The 20500-nt window shown below is 39.9% G+C and overlaps 1 protein-coding gene across 1 annotated transcript in view; it reads right to left on the bottom strand.

The window, feature by feature from the left end:
• The window catches only part of Dhx40 (DEAH-box helicase 40), a 43721-nt gene extending 23606 nt beyond the window's left edge, over nucleotides 1-20115 (bottom strand). The window contains exons 1-10 of the mRNA XM_075991212.1: nucleotides 19890-20115; nucleotides 18912-19079; nucleotides 16461-16606; nucleotides 14186-14305; nucleotides 13100-13327; nucleotides 12668-12734; nucleotides 11215-11346; nucleotides 4646-4745; nucleotides 701-787; nucleotides 382-564 (exon numbers count right to left, since the gene is read on the bottom strand). Coding sequence (XP_075847327.1) covers nucleotides 382-564; nucleotides 701-787; nucleotides 4646-4745; nucleotides 11215-11346; nucleotides 12668-12734; nucleotides 13100-13327; nucleotides 14186-14305; nucleotides 16461-16606; nucleotides 18912-19079; nucleotides 19890-20001 — 1343 coding nt within the window. The 5' untranslated portion in view covers nucleotides 20002-20115. The remainder of the gene's footprint in view (nucleotides 1-381; nucleotides 565-700; nucleotides 788-4645; nucleotides 4746-11214; nucleotides 11347-12667; nucleotides 12735-13099; nucleotides 13328-14185; nucleotides 14306-16460; nucleotides 16607-18911; nucleotides 19080-19889) is intronic.
• Nucleotides 20116-20500: the final 385 nt, after the last annotated feature.

Here is a 20500-nt window from a genome sequence, read left to right as displayed (position 1 = left end):
ACAACAAAAAAAAAAATCAAAAAACTTGAAAGCAAGTATTAGTTTAACACTGTTTACTTCTAGATTCCTCAATCTTAAATTACAACAATTTGAGGCTGATGAAAATGTTCCGATATCTGACAGTGGTAATGATCATGTAACATGTGAATCTACTAACAACAATTTGAACTACGCACTTTAAAATGGCTAAAATACGGAGTTCTGTTTTAGGTAAATTAATATCTTTGGTTTAGTTTAATAGCAACCAACAAGAGAACAAACCCTGGAAATAGATTAGTCTCAATTCCCAGGAACACATTAGTCAAAAAGTAAAACTGATTTCTGAGACATAACCAGGCTTCTTCCACTCTAGCCACATGGCTTTCGAGGTTGCCCACATACCTTATGACATCATGGATGGCAAGGCACTTTAATGTCAGAACTACAGATGTCAAACTAGTTCTCTTAATCTCTGGGATCACATGATCAGGCATACACTGGTTCCAAAAATCTTTACTATAAATCCGAAAGCATTTTCCTGAGGCAGTCCTGCCAGCTCGGCCACTTCGCTGTAATGCTTCACTTCTACAAAAGAAAACAAAAATAGTCCCCAAATGTTTTGTGGGTTTGCCAAGTAATTTACTTCCAATATTCAAACAAGTAGAAATACTTTAATCAGCTAGTTGTTCTTTGAATTTAAAAGCTTGATGAAGAGACTTACTTTGAAATAGGAACCACCTCCAGGATGTCCAACCCTAATCTGGGGTTGTGATTCAACTGCTTCACAAAGCCTCCATCCACTACATATCTAAGAGAATAAAAGCAAGTTAAATATCTAGAAATAAGGGGAGATGCATTAATTTTTACTTTAATTTATGTGTATAGGTGTTTTCCCATGTGAATTACTGTGCACCACATGCATGTCTGTTGCCCACAAAGGCAAGAAGAGGGCTACCAGTAGATCTCCTAGAAATGGAGTTACAGACAGTTGAGAGCCACCAAATAGGTGCTGGGAATCACACCTAAGCCCTCTGGAAATGTAGCCAGGGCTCTTCACCACTAGGCTATCTCTCCAGCCCCAAAACTTGTCCATTTTAACCACTTAAGGGTCTCCTTTTCTACCGCAGTTACTGCACGATTTATGTTAAATATAAAAATTGGGATTCAACTTGGTGAGATGATTTGGAGATAGTAAAGGCACATGCCAACAATCCTGATGACCTGAGTTCAATCTTTGGAACCAGGATGGTACAAGGCAAAAACCAACACACACAAGCGTACACACACACACACACACACACACACACACACACAAACACACATAGAGTGTGTTAAATAATATAAATGAATGTTAAAAAAAGAAAGAAAACAAAAAATTTGAAAGTCAAGAAATGGAACCATCATCATACATAGTTGATGACAAAGTAAAGTCTTCGCAAACTAATGGTGGTAAAGCCAGTGAGGGAAACATTTTGGCAATTCTTCAGAAAGCTAAAATAGAATTACCATGTGATCTAGCAATTCCATTCCTAAGTACAGATACAAAGGCATCAAAAAAAATACACAAACATTTGTAGATCACTATTCATACCAGAACTAATAACAAAAACCAAGAAAGTAAAAATTCACCAAATTCTTCATTAAAACCTTACAGAATGGAGACTAGAGAGATAGCTCAGTAGTTTCTCTTATAGACAAACTCACACGGTGGCTCATAACCACCTGTAACTCTAGTCCAAGAGGATCCTACAGCCTTCTGGCCTCCACAGACACACACGGCATGCATCTGATGTACAGACTTAAATACAGGCAAAAAACCCATACACATAAAAAAAATCATTTAAAAAAAAAACCCTAACAGATTCAGAGCCAGCAAGATGGCTCAGTGGTAAAGTACCTGCTTAATAGACATGGGGTTTTATTTTGAGTGAACAATATTTGGCAACTAGATAGAGGTAGTACTTAAACAAAACTGTAAATGTATGAAATTTAATTTTTTTTTCCATTTTTAAATTTATTAAAACAGGGTTCACACTGAGCTCTGAACTGTTGGAACAATTCAAAATCTAATTCTTTAGCATCCCGTTTTAAGCCATTGTATAACAAGTTGGGTAAAAAGTTAGGAACAGCACCAAGTCTATCATTTTACTAAACAATGGGAAATATACAATTATAGAAGTCAATGTACTCTACTGCTCTAACCCTTTAGAGAAATCGCTATTTTTTATTTAAAATTTTAAGTATCTATTTGTATTTTATTTTTGATACAAGGTTTTACTGTATGGCCAAAGCTGACTCTGTAGTCACTACGTGTACCTTAAGATGGCCTCAAACTCAAGATCTCCCGGCCTCTGTTTCCTGAGTGCTGGAATTACAGATACACTACAATCCAACATACCTGGATAAGAAATCATTATTTTTATTTTTATTTACTTTTTTAAAATTTGTTTTTCGAGACAGGGTTTCTCTATGTAGCCTTGGCTGTCCCAGAACTCAATCTGTAGACTAGGCTGGCCTCGAACTCACAGAGATCTGTCTGTCTCTGCCTCCTGAGTGTTATTTGTTTTGCCTCTTTGTATATATGTACACCATATGAAGGCACTGTCCACAGAAGACAGAAGATGGCATCAGAACCTCTGGAACTGGAGGTCCATACAGTTTTGAGTAGCCATGGATGCTGGGAACCAAAACCAGGTCCCCTGCGAGTACAACAAGTGCTCTTTTAAATCTCTGTCTCTTTCTGCATGTACACGTGTGTTCATGCCTCTGTGTGTGTGTGTGTGTGTGTGTACGTACATGTTTTACCTGCAGGCATGTCTGTATACCACATATGTGCTGAGGCCTGCAGAGGCCAGAAAGGGGCACTGTATCCCATGGAACTGGAGTCACAGACGGTTGTGAGTTGCCATGTGGGAGTTAGGAACTGAGCCTGTGTGCTCTGGAAGAACAGCATGCTTAATTGCCGAGCTAACTATCCAGCCCATAATCATTATTTGTTTTTTTAAGTAGAAAAAATGTAATTTCTCTTTACTCATTCACCCAGAAGAAATATAATTTGAGTCTTAGAGACTGTGACCTAGCCGTTGTGTGGCAGGCAGTATGACTTAGTGAAAGATATAAAATAGAAGCCGGGTGGTGGTGGAGCACGCCTTTAATCCCAGCACTTGGGAGGCAGAGGCAGGTGGATCTCTGTGAGTTCGAGACCAGCCTGGTCTACAGAGCTAGTTCCAGGACAGGCTCCAAAGCCACAGAGAAATCCTGTCTCGAAAATCAAAAAAAAAAAAAAAAAAAAAGATATAAAATAAAGTATCAGAAAGGGATATAGCTTAGAAGCCTGAAGAATTTCACATTAGCTATGACTATGGAATTGAACTTTCCAGGTGATTCTCTACTAATTTTACTCAAAATCTGACCGCATTATTGAGTACATCCAAAAGCAATAGGAACTTGCACCATAATTCAACTCCACAAGGAAGTGAAAGAAACACTCCCTCCAGATAAAACTACCAAATTGGGCTGGGGACAAAAAGGTGTATCAAACCATGTAAGGTTTGATAATGGCAGCTAGAAAAGCAGCTGGCTAAAACCTATGAAGCACTATAAATAATCTTGTATTTAGGAAGAAAAGGCTTCAATTTAACAAGTAATTAATTAAAAAGATTACACAATTCAGAGTGTATTTCCTACTCCACTTCTCACTCAAAGCAATCAGTAATTATAAAATATGGAAGGTGAGCTAGGTGTGGTGGCACATACCTTTAGTCACAGCACCTGGGAGGCAAAGGCAGGAAGATCTCTGGAGTTTGAAATCAGCCTGATCTACATAGTGAGTTCCAGGGCAGCCAGGTTTACACAGTGATATTCTTTAAAGAAAAACAAAAACAAGAAAGGTGAGAATAAGTTAAGAACATTAAAAAGAGGTTGAAGAGATGGCTTAGCAGCAGTTAAGAGCAGTGGCTATACAATCATGGGCATTCTAATCCTAGCACCCATGTAGCAAGCCAGGCATGGTCCAGGCACTTTCCCTAACAGAGCAGGGAAAGACAGAGTTGATGGGGCTTGCTACCTGCCAGCCTAGATGAAAAACAGGACCTCTAGGTTCAGTGAAAAACCCTGCCTCAAAAGGAATACAGTGGAGAATGAGAGAGGAGGACACCCAATGCCTTCAGACCTCTGTGTATATGTACATACAAATAAAATTTAAAGAAAGAAAAAGTCGAGTGGTGGTAACCTTTAATTCTAGCACTCAGGAGGCAGAGGTGGGCGAATCTCTGTGAGTTCATGGCCAGCCTATTCTACAGAGCTAGTTCCAGGGCAGGCTCCAAAGCTACAGAGAAAACAAACAAACAAAGACAAAATAAAAGAAAAAAGGAAATAAAACACTAAGAAATAGGTGAGAAAGGAATTAGTAAAAAACACAGGTTTGCAAACTCTGTAATGATTTATGTTAACTAAATGGTTTCCTTCACTTTTAGAGAATTTTCTAAAGTTTTAAACCTGGGCCAGCAAGACAGCTCAGTGGAAAAAGGCACTTGTATGTAAGTCTGGCCACCTGAATGCAATCTCCAATAACTAAATGGTAGAAGGCAAAAACCAATTCCCTCAAATTGTCCTGACCTCCACAAGCATACATATACACAAATAATTTTTTTTTAAAAAGTTGTACCTGATCCCATCTATTGTCAAAGATGTTGCAGAAATATTGGTGGATATGACACACTTTCTAATTCCAGGTGGAGGTGGCAAAAATATTCTCCTCTGTTGATCTAAAATATACACAGAGAAAAAAAATACTAGTTTAAGACATGCTCTTGTCAACACCAATCTTTAAAAGAAATCATTTCTTTTCATTAGAAGTTGTATTTTTATCACCTCTTCTTTCTTTTTCTTTACTATGTAGTCCTGGCTATCCTGCTATCCTGGCACCCTCTTCATAAACCAGGCTCACCTCCAATTTAGAGATTTGCTTGCCTCTGCCCCGAGTGCTGGAATTAAAGGTGTGTTCCACTACATCTAACTTACCACCTCTTAAATAAACTAGAATATAAACTAAAATAACAAAAACTATTTCTTAATGTTTCACTTTTAAGATTTTTAAATCCAGACTGGAAAGATGTCTCAGAGCTTAAAGGAACTTACTGCTCGTCCTATGGACCCAAGTTTGAATCCCAGCACCACATCTGTTGGCTCACAACAACCTTTAACTGCAGTTCCAGAGGATCTGAAGCCCTCCTGCCTCCAAAGGTACCTGATTACATGCACAGACCCACCTACCTACATACAATTAAATATAAATCTTTACAAACAGATTTTCTTTTCTTTTCTTTTTTTTTTGGTTTTTCGAGACAGGGTTTCTCTGTGGTTTTGGAGCCTGTCCTAGAACTAGCTCTTGTAGACCAGGCTGGTCTCGAACTCACAGAGATCCGCCTGCCTCTGCCTCCCGAGTGCTGGGATTAAAGGCGTGGCGCCACCACCGCCCGGCTACAAACAGATTTTCTTAAAATATGGAATTATATACTGCTACTATTACAAAAAGATCACTTAAAGCTATGTCCTTTATCTAGGTTATAGCTCCATGTAAAGACATGTATAAAAGTATGAATTTACCTATTAAAAACCAAGGACATACATACATACATATTCAAACTTCCTGAAGCCAATCACAGATTCCAAACTAAGGATCTGTGTCATCCTTAAAGATTGATCATCTAGTAGGGCAATGAGTAACTTTAATCCCAGCACTCGGAAGGCAGAGTCAGGCAGATCTCTGAGTCTGAGATCAGCCTTGTCTACAGGGCAAGTTCCAGGACAGTCAAGGCTACACAGAGAAACCCTGTCTCAGAAAAAGAGAAAATATTGATCAGTTAAATAGTTTTTACTTTTGGGATATGTCTGCCTACCTAATGTCTACCTCTCCAAAGAAGTAAGGCCACACTAATTACTAGTAGGGGTGGGGCAGCAATGCATACTGTACCTCCGTGTTTGTGTCTCTGGTCTTAGAGTATAACACCAGTAATAAATATTTTCCCCTAAAAGAGCTGCATGGATGGATCATCTATGTCAATGAGATCCAAAATCAAGAACAGGAGCACAACTATTGGGACAAGAAGAAAATTTTGTTTGTTTGTTTTTTGAGATAGGGTTGTTTTTTTTTTGTGTGTGTGTGTGTGTGTAGCCCTGGTTGTCCTTGAACTTGCTCTGAAGACCAGGCTGGCCTTGGACTCGGAGGTCTGCCTGTCACTTCACCGATGAGTGCTGAGATTAAAGTTGTACACCAGGACCACATGCCAAGAAGAAAAATTCTTAATTTGCATTTGTTTTTCATATTCCTTTCAACTTTTTGTTTATTATTATAAATAGGTTGTGTAACAGTTTCATTAAGACACAGCAATTATGATTGCCTTTAATCCCCAACTTTCCTAATCATGGACTAGTCAGACACACCTTAGTCCTTAGTAACCCAGCACCTGATAAGGGACTATAATAATCAGGGAGAAAAACTGGCGGAGAAAGAAACATTCCAAATCCTACCAAGAAATAAAGATGTATTTTTAAATATTTATTTGTTTTATGTGCACTGGTGTTTTGCTTGCATGTGTCTGTGTGAAGGTGTCAGATCCTCTGCAACTGGAGTTACAGACAGTTGTAAGCTTCCATGTGGTTGCTGGGAATTGAACCCAGGTCTTCTGGAAGAGCAGTCAGCGCTCTTAACCACAGAGCCCAGAATTAAGATATGTTTTTAAGGACCATTTAACACTCTTACTGATATAAAGCTTCTGTGACAGATGTGATAAAAACTAATGAAAACAGAATTCTCATCATGGAATTCCCTGTCTAAATGCTCTTACCAAAAGAGCCCAAAGCAGAAATATACTTGTGTAGGCATAGAGTCTATGTGGATAAAAGGAATACAATTCAATGTAGTGAAACCTCAACTGCCAATCAAGAAGGAAAGAGTAGGACGGCTGTGGAATGCAGTATTTCCAAGTTCAAACTGCCCACCCTGAGAAGTCATCTGATGCATCAAAGAAATGCCTTGAGCATTCTTTTTTTTTTAAAGATTTATTTATTTATTATGTATACAATGTTCTGTCTGCATGTGTGCCTACATGCCAGAAGAGGGCGCCAGATCTCACTACAGATGGTTGTGAGTCACCATGTGGTTGCTGGGAATTGAACTCAGGACCTCTGGAAGGAAAGTCGGCGCTCTTAACCTCTGAGCCATCTCTCCAGCCCCCTTGAGCATTCCTTTCTCTTTTTTTTTTAACTAGTTTTTTTTTAAAATAATCAATCCAAATTTTCACTCCCTACCCTGCCTTGAGCATTATAAACAACACATGAAAATCAACCTCCTGACATGAAGAAATCTTAAATAATTACAAAAATACATCTAAAAACATATCAGACTAGAAAGAAACTACAAACATTTGAAAGACAGAGACTATGCAACAGGAGGACGACTTGTGCTAAAGAAACAGAGATGCCAACAAAAGGGGCAGAAACTGCATTCAAAGACAGGATTCAAGAGAATTTCCTTGAAATGAAGCACTGAATCTGAAGACAAAGAGTGCATCGGGGTGCTTATCATGCTTGTGATTATGTAAGTAGACAAAATGCCAAAATTCAATGAACCATAGCTTTAAAATAATATTACATGTCTTATTTATTTATCATATGTAAATTATATCTCAAAAAGTTATTTTTAGAAACTGGAGAGATAGCTCAGCAGTTAAGAGCACTGGCTGCTCTTCCAGAGAACCTGAGTTCATTTCCCAGCACCGCATGGCAGCTCACCACTGTCTGTAACTCCAGGATCCAACACCCTCACACATACATACAGGCAAAACACCAACAAAATAAAAGCAAAATAAGAATGATAAATGAAGCAGGGATAGCTAAGTTAGCACATTAATCAGTACTGCAGCAATTCCACCTGAATGCCTCTTTGTACTATTACAAGCTACTATAATTATGTTCATAATGGATCATAAGAACTTACACATGATAGTACTCAAAAGAAAAACAAACTAAAACATCCAATGAGAGTTTACTCATACAACTTCATCATGTAGATAGATAGAAAAAAATTGCATAGACTCAAAAATAATGCTGAACACAGCTTGTAGTCATAGTGAAACCAGAAGTATACTCTCAAAGGGTATATTTACCACTGAACTCGGTGGCAAATTAAATCAGGGAAAATGAATTAGTAGACCACAGGGACAACTCAAACACACACACACACACACACACACACACACACACACACACACACACACACACACACAACTGTAGCAATGGTTAAAAAAGAAAGAAATGATCAGCTAAAAGAACAGGGGCTGGAGAAACGGCTCAGCGGTTAGGAGCATTGGTTACTCTTCCAAAGAACCTAGGTTCAATTCTCAGCACCCACATGGCAGCTCACACCTGTCTATAACTCCAGTTTTAGGGAACCTGAAACCAATGGCAAAACCCCAATGCACATAAAAATTAAATATATATTTTTTAAAAGTGCCACTATTAAAAAAGAAAGATCACCTCTATAAGTTGCCATTTACTTGGATTGAAAGATCTAGGTCGATAAATGCACAAGTCAGAAAGCTGACTTAGAAACCCAAGAGGCTTACAGCTCAGAAGCAAGAGAGAAGTAGAAAAGGCTCTCAAGAGTCAGTCACGAAAGCACAAAGTAAGTCTGACATGTCTCCCAAACAGAAACGGTTAAGAAAACGGCAAGTTAAAACTGTAACTTTAAGAAGCAGTCTCATTTCAGTGAGGGAAACAAAGCTGGGGAAGAAGAGCTAGCAACAGCCCCAGAAAAAGAGTAGTCACAGGGGTGAGACATACATTACCACACTGGGCTTTTTACCATAGTTTCTAAAATTTTTAGTTACAAAGTTAATTATCAAAGTCCAGAAAACAATGAGAACCTTAATAATTGCTCTTAAGCATCGGTGGAGCATACCTTTAATCCCAGCGTTCAGGAGGCAGAGGTAGGTGGATCTCTGTGAGTTCAAGAACAGTCTGGTCTACAGAGTGAGTTCTAGGACAGCCAGAACTGTTGAACAGAGAACTGCTGTCCGGGGGTGGTGGGAGGATGACTGCCTTTAGACTGGGTGGTGCTGCACACCTCTAATAGCAGCACTCAGGAGGCACAAGTGGGCAGATCTATAAATTCAAGGCCAGCCTGGTTTACAAATGGAGTTTGAGACAGAGAAACCTTGTCTCAAAAAAACAAAACCAAACCAAAAACAAGTTGTTGAGTTTGTATATTACACTCAATGGTCCACAATCAGACAGAATCTTATAACATCTAAGTTGGTCTACAGAAGTTGAATTAATTTTGTTATCTGTCATTGAGACTTTGCTTTGGCTTGAGTTGGGAGTTTCCAGACAAGTCTGGTCTATAGAGCAAGCCCCAGGATAGCCAGGGCTACACAAAGAAACCTTGTTTCAAACTCCCCTCCCCTCAAAAAATGAAAAGAAAAATAATTGTCTTTATGATGTAAAACAGAGATCACTATTTAATCTATGATCAAGAGTCTACTATCACAAAATATTTCCAAAATAACACCTGTTCTATGGTTAACTACTAATGTAATTTTTAGCTTTTTTTTAAAAAAATTGTTTCTCATGGGATATTTTGATGACCTTGATATGCCAAGGATTTCATAAGCAAACCCAAAAGGGGAAATAGATAAATGTGGCTATTAAAATAAGAACTCTTGCTGCAAAAGCATGCGGACCTGAGTTCAGATCCTCAGAACCCATATTAAGAAGTCAGGCATGGTCACATGTGTTTGTAATCGCAGCATTGAGGGATGGAGATAAGTGGACCTCCAGAGCTTGCCAGCCAGGCTACCCAAAAGGTTGCACTTAAAATTCAGTGAGAGACCTCTTTCCGGGTAATGAGGCAAGAATAAAATGTCAGTTGCAGAGCAAAGCAATCATAAAACATGATACCATCGACATAAAAAAATGTAAGTAGAATAAAACAGAAATACTTGCTGAAGCGAATCAGGTACTTTTGAAGTTAGAGTTCTTAATTTAAACATTCTTTAAACCATACAGATGTACTTTAGGTCAAATCTGTTTGGATGGTTGATGTATTTCATTCAAAAATATATAATAACTGAATTCTGTAGCAGCAAGATTTGCTGGAGGAGGGATTTTAAAAAATTGTTTCTATTTTTTTATGGGTATGGATGTTTTGCCTACATATATGTTTGCGTACCTCATGTGTGTGGTGCACAAGGAGGCCAGAAACAGGCTTCAATCCTCTAGAACTGAAGCTACATATGGTTGTGAGCCAACATATGGTGCCAGGTACTTAACCAGGGTCCTCTGGAAAAGCAGTCAGTGCTCTTAACTGCTGGGCCATCTTTCTTCAGCCACAGCACACCTTTAAGTTTTATAAGTTAACTCCAATAATAAAAGAAGTTTCACAGAAAAAAAATTCTAGGTTTCATTCAACAATATTTATTATAGCCAAATAAAAGTTTGCATATCCTCTTTGAACATACACACACACACCAAATACATGACCATTCTTGAAAAGTGGCCAATATATGGCTACTTAATAGAGAATAAAAATCCACTCTGTTTACTGTAAGACATGCCAGGACACCTAAGATTTCTATCAATTTTGCAGCAATGGCAGACTAAGTATTGAGAGACTATAGTCCTCATTTGAAAGAATGCCCAAAAGGAACTTTGTTCTGTTGGGAGACCACAAAATTCACTCTTAAAATACTGAGGAGTTCCAAGGTTCTTGAAAGCTACCGTGAAAGGACTTTAAACAAAATCAGTTCTCTCAAGGGATGATGGTTCTCTTAACATTTTACTTCTTGATTTGGGTTAAGACCTGGAAGTTACAAAACCGAGATCAGTTTGTGAAATTTTTTGACCCAAATATTAGAGATCTATATATGTTTTGTATATATATAGTAATTAATGAAAAACATTTTAAAAGGGGGATGGAGAGAGAGTTCAGTGGTCAAGAGCTCTTGCTACTCTTTCAGGGGACTAGAGTCTGGCGCCCAGTACCCCTATCAAGCAACACACTCCTGCCTGTAAATATAGCGCTAGGTATGCAATGCTCTCTTCTGGCCCAGCTGGCTCCCACAAGCATGTACTCATATACACGGACACACACAGAAACACATAAATAAAAAAACTAAATAGTTTTTAAAAAGTCTTTAAAAGCCTGTCATATTTTCTTTCCTAGTAAGGAATTACCTGTTGTCATAGACCCATAACACGGCAGTATCAATAAGCCATCTAGCGTGGTGTCTTGAACATCATAATCGTAATCGACAGACTCAGCCATCTGAAAAAGCAGTTCACAACTCTTCTCTATTTCAAACTGACCTGGAATGAGAAGGAAGAACTTCAGGAACTGAACTGCAATTTTTTTGGAGCCTGTCCTGGAACTAGCTCTTGTAGACCAGGCTCGTCTCGAACTCACAGAGATCCACCTGCCTCTGCCTCCAAAGTGCAGGGATTAAAGGAATGTACCACCACCACATGGCCTGAACTGCAAATTTTAAAGATCTTTTTAAAGTCCAGTTTAAAATTAGCTTAAGGAAAAAAAAAATTAGCTTAAGGTTGTGCTATATCACTTTTTTTTTTCATGTAAGGTATGCCCAACCTCAACAACAAAATTCAAGCAGAAGTATGTTTCTGATTTCTAAAGAAGCAAAAGTGTTAATCATCTTCAAGCCCTCAGGCTGTTAATACAGAGTTTCAGGAAGACTGAAATACACACAGGAGAAACTAGTCCAAGAAATTACTGAATTCAGGTACATTGCAAAAACTTGAACTTAACTTTCAAACAGTGAAGATACAGTTTTAAAAGTCTCACTTCAGACATTAGTACTGGCAGAGTAAGCCATTAGCAATGAAATAACTTATTTCTGTTAGGATGCAGCTAGTTAAAAAGTTAAATTACTCTTAGTAACTGCTCTATTTTTGACACCCCAAATCTGCTACAAGCTTGTAATACATGGAATCTATATCATAACTACACTGTGTTATCTCACCATTTCAAGGAATGACAGTTGAGATGTCTGAATAAAAGAATTATTCAGAACCAGGATTACTTAGTCAAATTAGAGCTCTGTCTATAGTAAACTTCCCTCCCTCTACCCCCCCCAAAATAAAAACCACTTTCCAGAGCTAATTTCTATGAAAGGGTGGTGTAGTTCATATGTTTTATTAGTGAGCCTAGCGTTCTGTCTACATATTATCTAGCTGAGAATCATAAACAGGTAAGGCAACAGCTGAGAAAGAAGTCCAAATATCCTAGGAGAAGGGGCAGTCTGTCCACTCCAGTGTCATATGTCCTGCTTCCAAAAGAAAGACATTAACTAGGTGCAGTGATGTGTGCCTGCTCCCCAGAGTGGTCTGGGCAATATATCAAGAAAGACCTTGTCTCAAAATCCACAAATCATTTCATTTACTTACTTATTTATTGAAAAATTGAGAGGTTTTTGTTTGTTGTTGTCCCTCTTTGTTTTTGAATGGGGTCTTATCATATAGCTCAAAGCTAGTCTTGTATGTAGTCTGATCTATCTTTGAAGTTGCAGCAATCATTCTGCCTCTGTCTCCAGAGTCCTGAGGTTAGTACCATGCACCACTATACCTGGCTTAAAAACTATAGATATTATTAAACCTAGTAGAGAATGCTCACCAGTCAGAAAAACTAAAATATCTCCAGCCATTTCATTCAAATGAATATCCATGGTCACTTTCACAATCTAAAGAAAAAAAGCAAAAATAAAATAATCATATGTTGGTATAAAATACTCATTCACTACCATATCTTCTTGATCCACAAAACAAAACAAAAAATGAGCTCCCCAAAGTCCTAGCATTCATGAAGGCACGATGGCTCTGTAAGCAAGGTGCTTGCCACGCAAGCTTGATGACCTTAGTTTAATCTCTACAACCCACACAAAGGTAGATGGAGACAACAACCTCAGAGTTGTCATCTGACCACCATATGCATGACCCCTATAAGACATCATACACACCCGACAATAAATGAAATTTGTAAAAATAAGATAAACTGCCCAAGTAAAATCACATACACAAAAGACACAAAAAGATTGCTAAGTAATACCGCTTGAATATATGCAGTATTTTCTCTGTCTCGTGGGCCAATCAAATTGCAGAATTTCTCTCTGACTGGATAGAGTCTTCCAGGTATATCAAATATGGGGCAGTTTCCAAAGAATGCAGAGAGTTTCGCTAGCTCCATAGTTGCTGACATCACCACCACCTTTAAATGTTCTTTCCTGTTAGGAGACTTATCCTGAAACAGCTTCTTCAGTAAACCAAATAAGATATCCTGAAAGAAAAATCTAGTAAGCCACAAATGCTAGCATTTTATTATTTTACTTATTTGCTCATTTCTATTTATTTATTTTTGAAACCGGGTCTCACTGTGAAGCTCTGGTTGGCTTAGAACTTACTAAGTAAAACAGGAACCTGCCTGCCTCTGTCTCCCGAGTATAAGAAATATTTATGTTTTGAGACAGAGTTTCAAGTAGCCCAGAGCTGGTGTAGAACTAGATATATAGTCTGGGATGACCCTGAATTTCGAATCCTCCTACTTCCACTTCAAGAGTGCTGGGATTTTTAGGCAGTGTTGAAGATCAACCCAGGGCTTTGTACATACTAGGCCAGCACTCTACCAACTGAGCTACATCCCTAGCCCAGCTATCCTATTTTATTTTATTTTTGTTTGTTGAAAAAGGTCTCACTATGTAGCATGGTGTGGTCTGGAACTCCTCTGTAGACTAGGCTGGCCTCAAACTCTTAAGAAATCTGCTTACCTCTGCCTCCTGAGTGCTAGGATTAAATTCATCAACCATCATGCCCAATCACAACCTATTTAAAATAGATTGCTATTATAACCAAAGAATTTCTATTTCAATAGAATAAAATGTAAGAGGAGGCAATTCTTGATACAGTAAAAAGTTACCCCAAACAAACGACCTATTTTTTGTTTGTTTGGTTTTTTTTCGAGACAGGGTTTCTCTGTGTAGCTTTGCAGCCTATCCTAGAACTCGCTCTGTACACCAGGCTGGTCTCAAACTCACAGAGATTTGCCTGCTTCTGCCTCCTGTCCAAGTGCTGGGATTAAAGGTGAACCACCACTGCCCTACACACTTATTATATATAAAAAAAAAATTGAAATACTCACTGTAGTCAAAGTTCTTTCATGAGCTTCATCCAAAATAATGACACTGAATTTGTTAAGATTTGGATCTCCCAAAATATGTTTGAGTAAACACCCATCAGTCATGTATTTGATTGCTGTTTCCTAATGTTTGAAAGCAGAGCACAGCAACTTGTAGCATCACAAAACTTCACTAAGATTCAACTAATTCCCCATCCCCAAATGCACAGATCAAACCACCACGTTAAAAGAAACATAAAACTGTTTAACAAGGATGGTTAACTATAAAAGACACCACCAAAATAAACAGGAACTAAGGAGTGTCCTGAGATAAAGCAAGTCACCAATAAGGAGACACAAAGATGTCTGTGGAATGTGGCAAGATAAATTCTAACAGACAAGATACGGGGGATACTGTAGTGGCAGTGCATGCATTTTCTAGCATGCACAAGGCCCTAGGTTCTATCCCCAGCATGGCAAACAAACTAAAAAAAAACTTTGCTGACTTGGTTAATTAAGTTGACAAGTTTTCCACTGATTCAAGAACATCAAGACCCAGTATGGAATAAGCTGGCTAGTCTTTGACATAAACTATAGTCAGTCACCTGAGAGGAGGGAACCTCAACTGAGAAACTGTCTCCAAAGATCAGTGCCATCCCAGGACATATGGTTGTAGAAGGTTCTATGATAAAGCAAACTGAGCAAGCCATTGAAAACAAGTCAATCAACAGCACTCCATGGCCTCTATGTCTATTGCTGCATCTAGATTCCTGCCTTGGTTTCCCTAAATGATGGTCTGTAACCTGTAAGCCAAGTGAACTCTTTCCCCCCCAAGTCAGTTTTGGTTAACATTTTATCATAGTAATAAAAAATAAACTAAGATAATGAATAGACTCTGAAAACAGCTAAGTGTGATAAGAAGTACAAAGTAAATACTGTGTTTTGTCGCTTAGATACTTTAACTAGGCACAGGGGCTGAAAGCAGTTTCTGTTTGAGATTATAAAAAAGTTCTGAAAGCCGGGCGGTGGTGGCGCACGCCTTTAATCCCAGCACTCGGGAGGCAGAGGCAGGCGGATCTCTGTGAGTTCGAGACCAGCCTGGTCTACAAGAGCTAGTTCCAGGACAGGCTCCAAAACCACAGAAAAACCCTGTCTCAAAAAACCAAAAAAAAAAAAAAAAAAAAAAAAAAAGTTCTGAAAATAGCAGTGATAGTTAAACAACATTGTAAACTGTGACTGTACCTGATGCTACTGAATTATACACTTAAGATGGTTAAAATGGCAAAGTTCATCTTATGTACTACAAGAAAATAGGTTAAATATGAAAGCCACCAACACTAGGTTTGAAGAGATGGTCTGGTGGGTAACAGTGCTGTTCTTGCAGAGGAGCCTAGTTTGGTTCCCTGCACCTACACGGCAACTCACAATCATCTATTCATTTCAATTCCAGGGAATCCAATGCCCTCTTCTGCCCTTCTCAGGTATCAGGCATGCATGTAGCACACGGACATACATGCAGACAAAAACAACTATACACATAAAATAGATTTTTAAGGTATAATTCTTAAATGCAAATAACTTATGATTTTAAAAAAAGTATCTTAAGAAAAATAAACATTACCTTCATTTGATAATGGATAGATTAGCTGAGGAAGGAGAAAAGAGGGTACTGGGTACCTAAGAGATAAAGCTTTAACCATATGCAACAAAAATTAATTCTAGGGGCCGGAGAGATGCCTTAGGAGTTAAGAACACTTGCTGTTTTTTCTCAGAGAAGCAGGATTTAGTTGCCAGCACCTGTAAGGTAGACCCATCCCATCTGTAATTCTAGTTGCAGGTACCTGGTGCCCTCTTCTGGACTCCTCAGGCACCAGGCATGTACATGGTGCACATATACCACACAGACAGGCAAAATACTTACATGCATAAAAAGTCAAAAAACGTAACAAAACAAAAATACCTTACTTTTGTGAGTTCTGAGGACTGAACTCAGGTCCTCATGCTTCAAGGCAGGTCCTTTACCAACTGAGTTATCTCCCCACGCCATACATCACCCTACTCCATCCCTACTCTTAAGGTTTACCTATGTTTTATTTGATGAAGGAGGTAGCCTACTTGGGGAGACCGTGAGAGAAAAACAAACAACACACATACACACATGGCACTTGAGGGGAAACACTTAAAGTTACCCATTGACCACCACACACAAGTGCATACACGAGATCACAGAAAGACAAACATAAGAGTTAGGGGTGTAAGTTTGTAGTACTTGAAATGTATACCAGTAAAACTATTGTACCTTGGAGCTGCAATCATCAAAACGAACTTGGTACCCTACTTTAGAGCCTAAGGTGCATTTCATTTCTTCAGCAACCCTCTGAGCAACTGATATGGCAGCAACTTTTCGTGGCTGAGTCACGCCAATCATGCCATGTTGTGAAAATCCTATCAAAACCAGAAACAAACACACGAAGTTAATTAGCAATGGTTTCTTCCTACTGAACTAAAATTAAAATTGTTGCTGGTCAATCAATACAAATAGAATGAATGTTTCCAAAGGAAAATCCTCTAAATTGCAACATACTGTAGCATATTTGCAAATACACTACAAATAAATCTATTGGTTTAAAACAGAAATGCACACTCAGAGACTGGAAGGATGGTTCAGCAGCTAAACATGCTTGCCTGATGACCGGAGTTCCATCCCAGATCCCACAAAGGCAGGAGGGAGCTAACTCCCTACAGTGACGCTCTGACCTCCACATGCACACTGTGTCACACGTCTGTCTACACACATAGACTGATATAAAAGGAAGTTAATTTTAAAAAATGCACATGCGTAGCCATTCTAAATGTACAAGTGTTAATTAGGTGTGAGGTTTTCATTTTCCAATTTTTAAAGATTTATTTATTTATTTTGTATACAGTGTTCTATCTGCATGTGTGCCTGCATGCCAGAAGAGGGCAGAAGATCTCATTATAGATGGTTGTGAAACACCATGTGGTTGCTGGGAATTGAACTCAGGACCTCTGGAAGAACAACCAGTGCTCTTAAGTGCTGAGCCATCTCTCCAGCCCTCACTTTTCAATTTTTAAAATCATTCATAAATATGCCAAGATTCTGTAGATTTGGGTTGTTTGTTTTACTTTTTGACCAGATCTTATTATGCTGTCATACTTCCCTCAAATTCCTAAGCTCTACTGATTGTCTTGGCTCCACCTCCCAAGTAGCTGGTACTATAGGCATAAAGACTGCACCTGGCTTTAGAAGTGTAAAACTGAACTCTAAAAACCACACACTTCCTAAACTTTTCCTTGACACAGAAGTAAAACTGGACTTAAATAAACCACATTTCCATAAGTTTCTCAAGATTTTTTTTTTTTTCAATTTTCGACACAGGGTTTCTCCGTAGCTTTCTGTTCCTGTCCTGGAACTAGCTCTTGTAGACCAGGCTGGCCTCGAACTCACAGAGATCCACCTGCCTCTGCCTCCTGAGTGCTGGGATTAAAGGCGTGCGCCACCACAGCCTGGCCCATTTCTGAAGATATTTTAACCATGAAAATGGAGATGCAATATATATTAGGTAGCACTTTTTTCTTAATAACATGAAAATAATGGTATGCCTTAGCAGATGTCAAATTAGGTTTGATGCATCAGATTAGGTTAATATAAGGGCAGACGTGATGGAGGCCAGCATAAAGAGAGAAGATGGAGGCCATTCTCAAAATAAAATTAATTAAAAGTTGGGCAGTGGATGGTGCATTCCTTCAATCCCAGCACTTGGGAGGCAGAGGCAGGAGTATGTCTGTGAGTTCTAGGCTGACCTTGTCTACAAGAGCTAGTTCCAGGATAGGCTCCAAAGCTACAGAAAAGCCCTGTCTCGAAAAACCAAAAAAAGAAAAAATGAAAAAATAATTAAGTTTTAAAATATATGTTTTCGAGTAAAGTGTGTATATCTCTGTACTTGAATGTACACCTTCAGGTGCACAGAAGTCCAGAAGAGGGCATCAGATTCCCCAGAGATAGAGTTACAGGTTCAAAGTGGGTGCTGGGAACAGAAGTCTGGACCCTAGAAAAGCAGCAAGAACTCTCATCTGCTAAGTCATCTCTCCAGCCCCTCCCCCCCAATTAGTTTTTATTTTAATGTGAATCATATCCAAAATGATTTTGCTCTTTTCCAACCTTAAGACAGAGAATGTTGTCATACTAGTGAAACAGACACTTCTCGGTCATTTGTTAGCTTGATGCTGATAGAATCTGAGAATATTTACCTGATAAAGCTCTGGAGAAAGAATAATAAAAATGCCAGCAACAGAGAACACCAATTTTCTCCCTTCACAATCGCTTCAGTTCTCTCTGGGTAACAAGACAGCCTTATTCTAAGGAGAAAATTAGCATCTATCTGATATATTTTTTTCTTCCTCACCATATAACCATAGCTGGCAAGGAACTCACTATATAAACTATGTTAACCTCAAAGTTCAGAGATGCCCTTGCCTCTAACAAGTGCTGGGATCGAAATATGTACTATCACACCCAGCCTTCTTCTATTATTACTACAGCAAATAAAAATGGAAAAAAACTCACCAGCAATCCCTGAGCCTGAAATAAAGCAAAGGAGACAGAGCAAGGATGGGGAAATGGGGAAGTGGGCAAAATGGGCATTTACACACTACAGCAGTTTTACTAGACCTTAAAGTTTTGTTTTGTTTCTTTCGTGCTTCCAGATGTATCCAAGAAGAAGATTACCTGCTTCATAAAGGTATTTAGGGAGTTGAGTTGTTTTACCACTTCCTGTATTTCCAGTAACAATGAGGAACGAATTGTCCCTCACAGCTTGAATGAGCTTTTTTCTTTGTTTTTGAATAGGAAAAGTTGGAGTTGTTCCTCCCTCCTGCGATGTGCATCCTTTCTCTTCTGTAACAACACAAAAACAGTGCAATTGAAAGACCTGTGAAGCTGTCTCTGACAACGCCTCAGAACCGAACGAAGAAAAGCAAAGAAATCACACAACTGGAAGGCTCAATTCACGACTTTCCAGTGACGTCACCTATGGACAAATCACACGTCAAAGTTTCTAAACTTAGAGTAACTTTTTGGTAAAAGCCAAACAACTTCAACATTGTTGATGTGTAACTCAAAGTACTTGACAAAGTCAGTCTAGCAGTAGGCAACATGCATGCATGCACACCTCCATAGAAGCACAAAACTCCAAGTTTTATTAGACAACAGAGCAAAAACCTGAACTCAGCGGAACACCTCTCAGAAGAATAAGAAGCCACCTGTATTTGCTTCTGATTCACGGTTCAAGTTAGGTCCCTGTTCAGAGTGACTGATATCCCAGAAGGCCAAGTGGTGGGTAACCATGGAAACTGGCTCCTGGAAACGGGCTCCCTTCATACCGTACCCAAAGGCAGGCTGGCGGCCCGGCGAAGGGGAGGGGGATGAACGGGTAGAGAACAAAGGCTTTATGAGGCTGTTGAAGAGCAGAACGCATTTTGGGCGTTCGGGTCCACTTTCTCACCCCCAGGCGAGGTTTTCACCTAACTTGGGTTTGGGACCGCCCCCCTCTAAGCCAAAGTGCTCACTGGACGCAAAGTTCGCCTTCAGACTTGAAAGACCAAGAGAACGTCTGAGCCTCCTTCCCGTCTCCTCTGCCACCCAGAAATGTACTTTTCACCCCTCAAATAACTCCCGCCGGCTGCCACGCCGTCCCGCGGACCTCACCTCTGTCAGCGATGCGAACAGCTGACGGCCGCTCTTCCTGGAGCTCTCTTGGCAGTTCGCCCTCCTCCTGCCGCCTTGGCGCCCTGCCCGCGACGGCGGGAAACCGGGACATAGACCCGGTCCGGAGAAGAGGCGGTCACGTCCACCGAGCTGAGGAGATGGGAGGGGAAAGGCGAGGACGCGCCCTGATGACGTGCGGGTGTTTACTTCCGCGCGTGCGACTGGCACTGACGGGAGGAGGAGCGGCTCGGTGACGTGGCGGCGGCCGCTTGGACGCGCACGGCCCGCCCTCCTGGGGAGGGCCCTGGAGCCCCGCCCCCAAAGGCGCCCCGCCCACTGCACGTGCCTCCGCCTGAGCTGCGAAGCCGCGCCTGAGCACGTGAAGGCTAGTTCACGGTTTTGGTTTTGGTTTGGTTTGTTTGAATTGTAGAGTAAAGTAAGGCAGGGCGACACCTCCTTTAGGTGCCACACCATCACCGGTCTCCTCTATCCCCACACACCCCATTGGAAGTGACCGGTTCCCAGGAGCTGCGGCCGTCCTCACACACTGTGGTCCTGGGCAACTCACTACCCTCTTTCCTTCTCTGGACACAGTTACTGAGTTTCCAGCC

The sequence above is a fragment of the Microtus pennsylvanicus genome, chromosome 11 (assembly GCF_037038515.1).
Source record: "Microtus pennsylvanicus isolate mMicPen1 chromosome 11, mMicPen1.hap1, whole genome shotgun sequence".
Taxonomy (NCBI): domain Eukaryota; kingdom Metazoa; phylum Chordata; class Mammalia; order Rodentia; family Cricetidae; genus Microtus; species Microtus pennsylvanicus.
The sequence above is the reverse complement of the archived record's forward strand: the minus strand, read 5'-3'. Positions and strand labels throughout refer to the sequence as shown.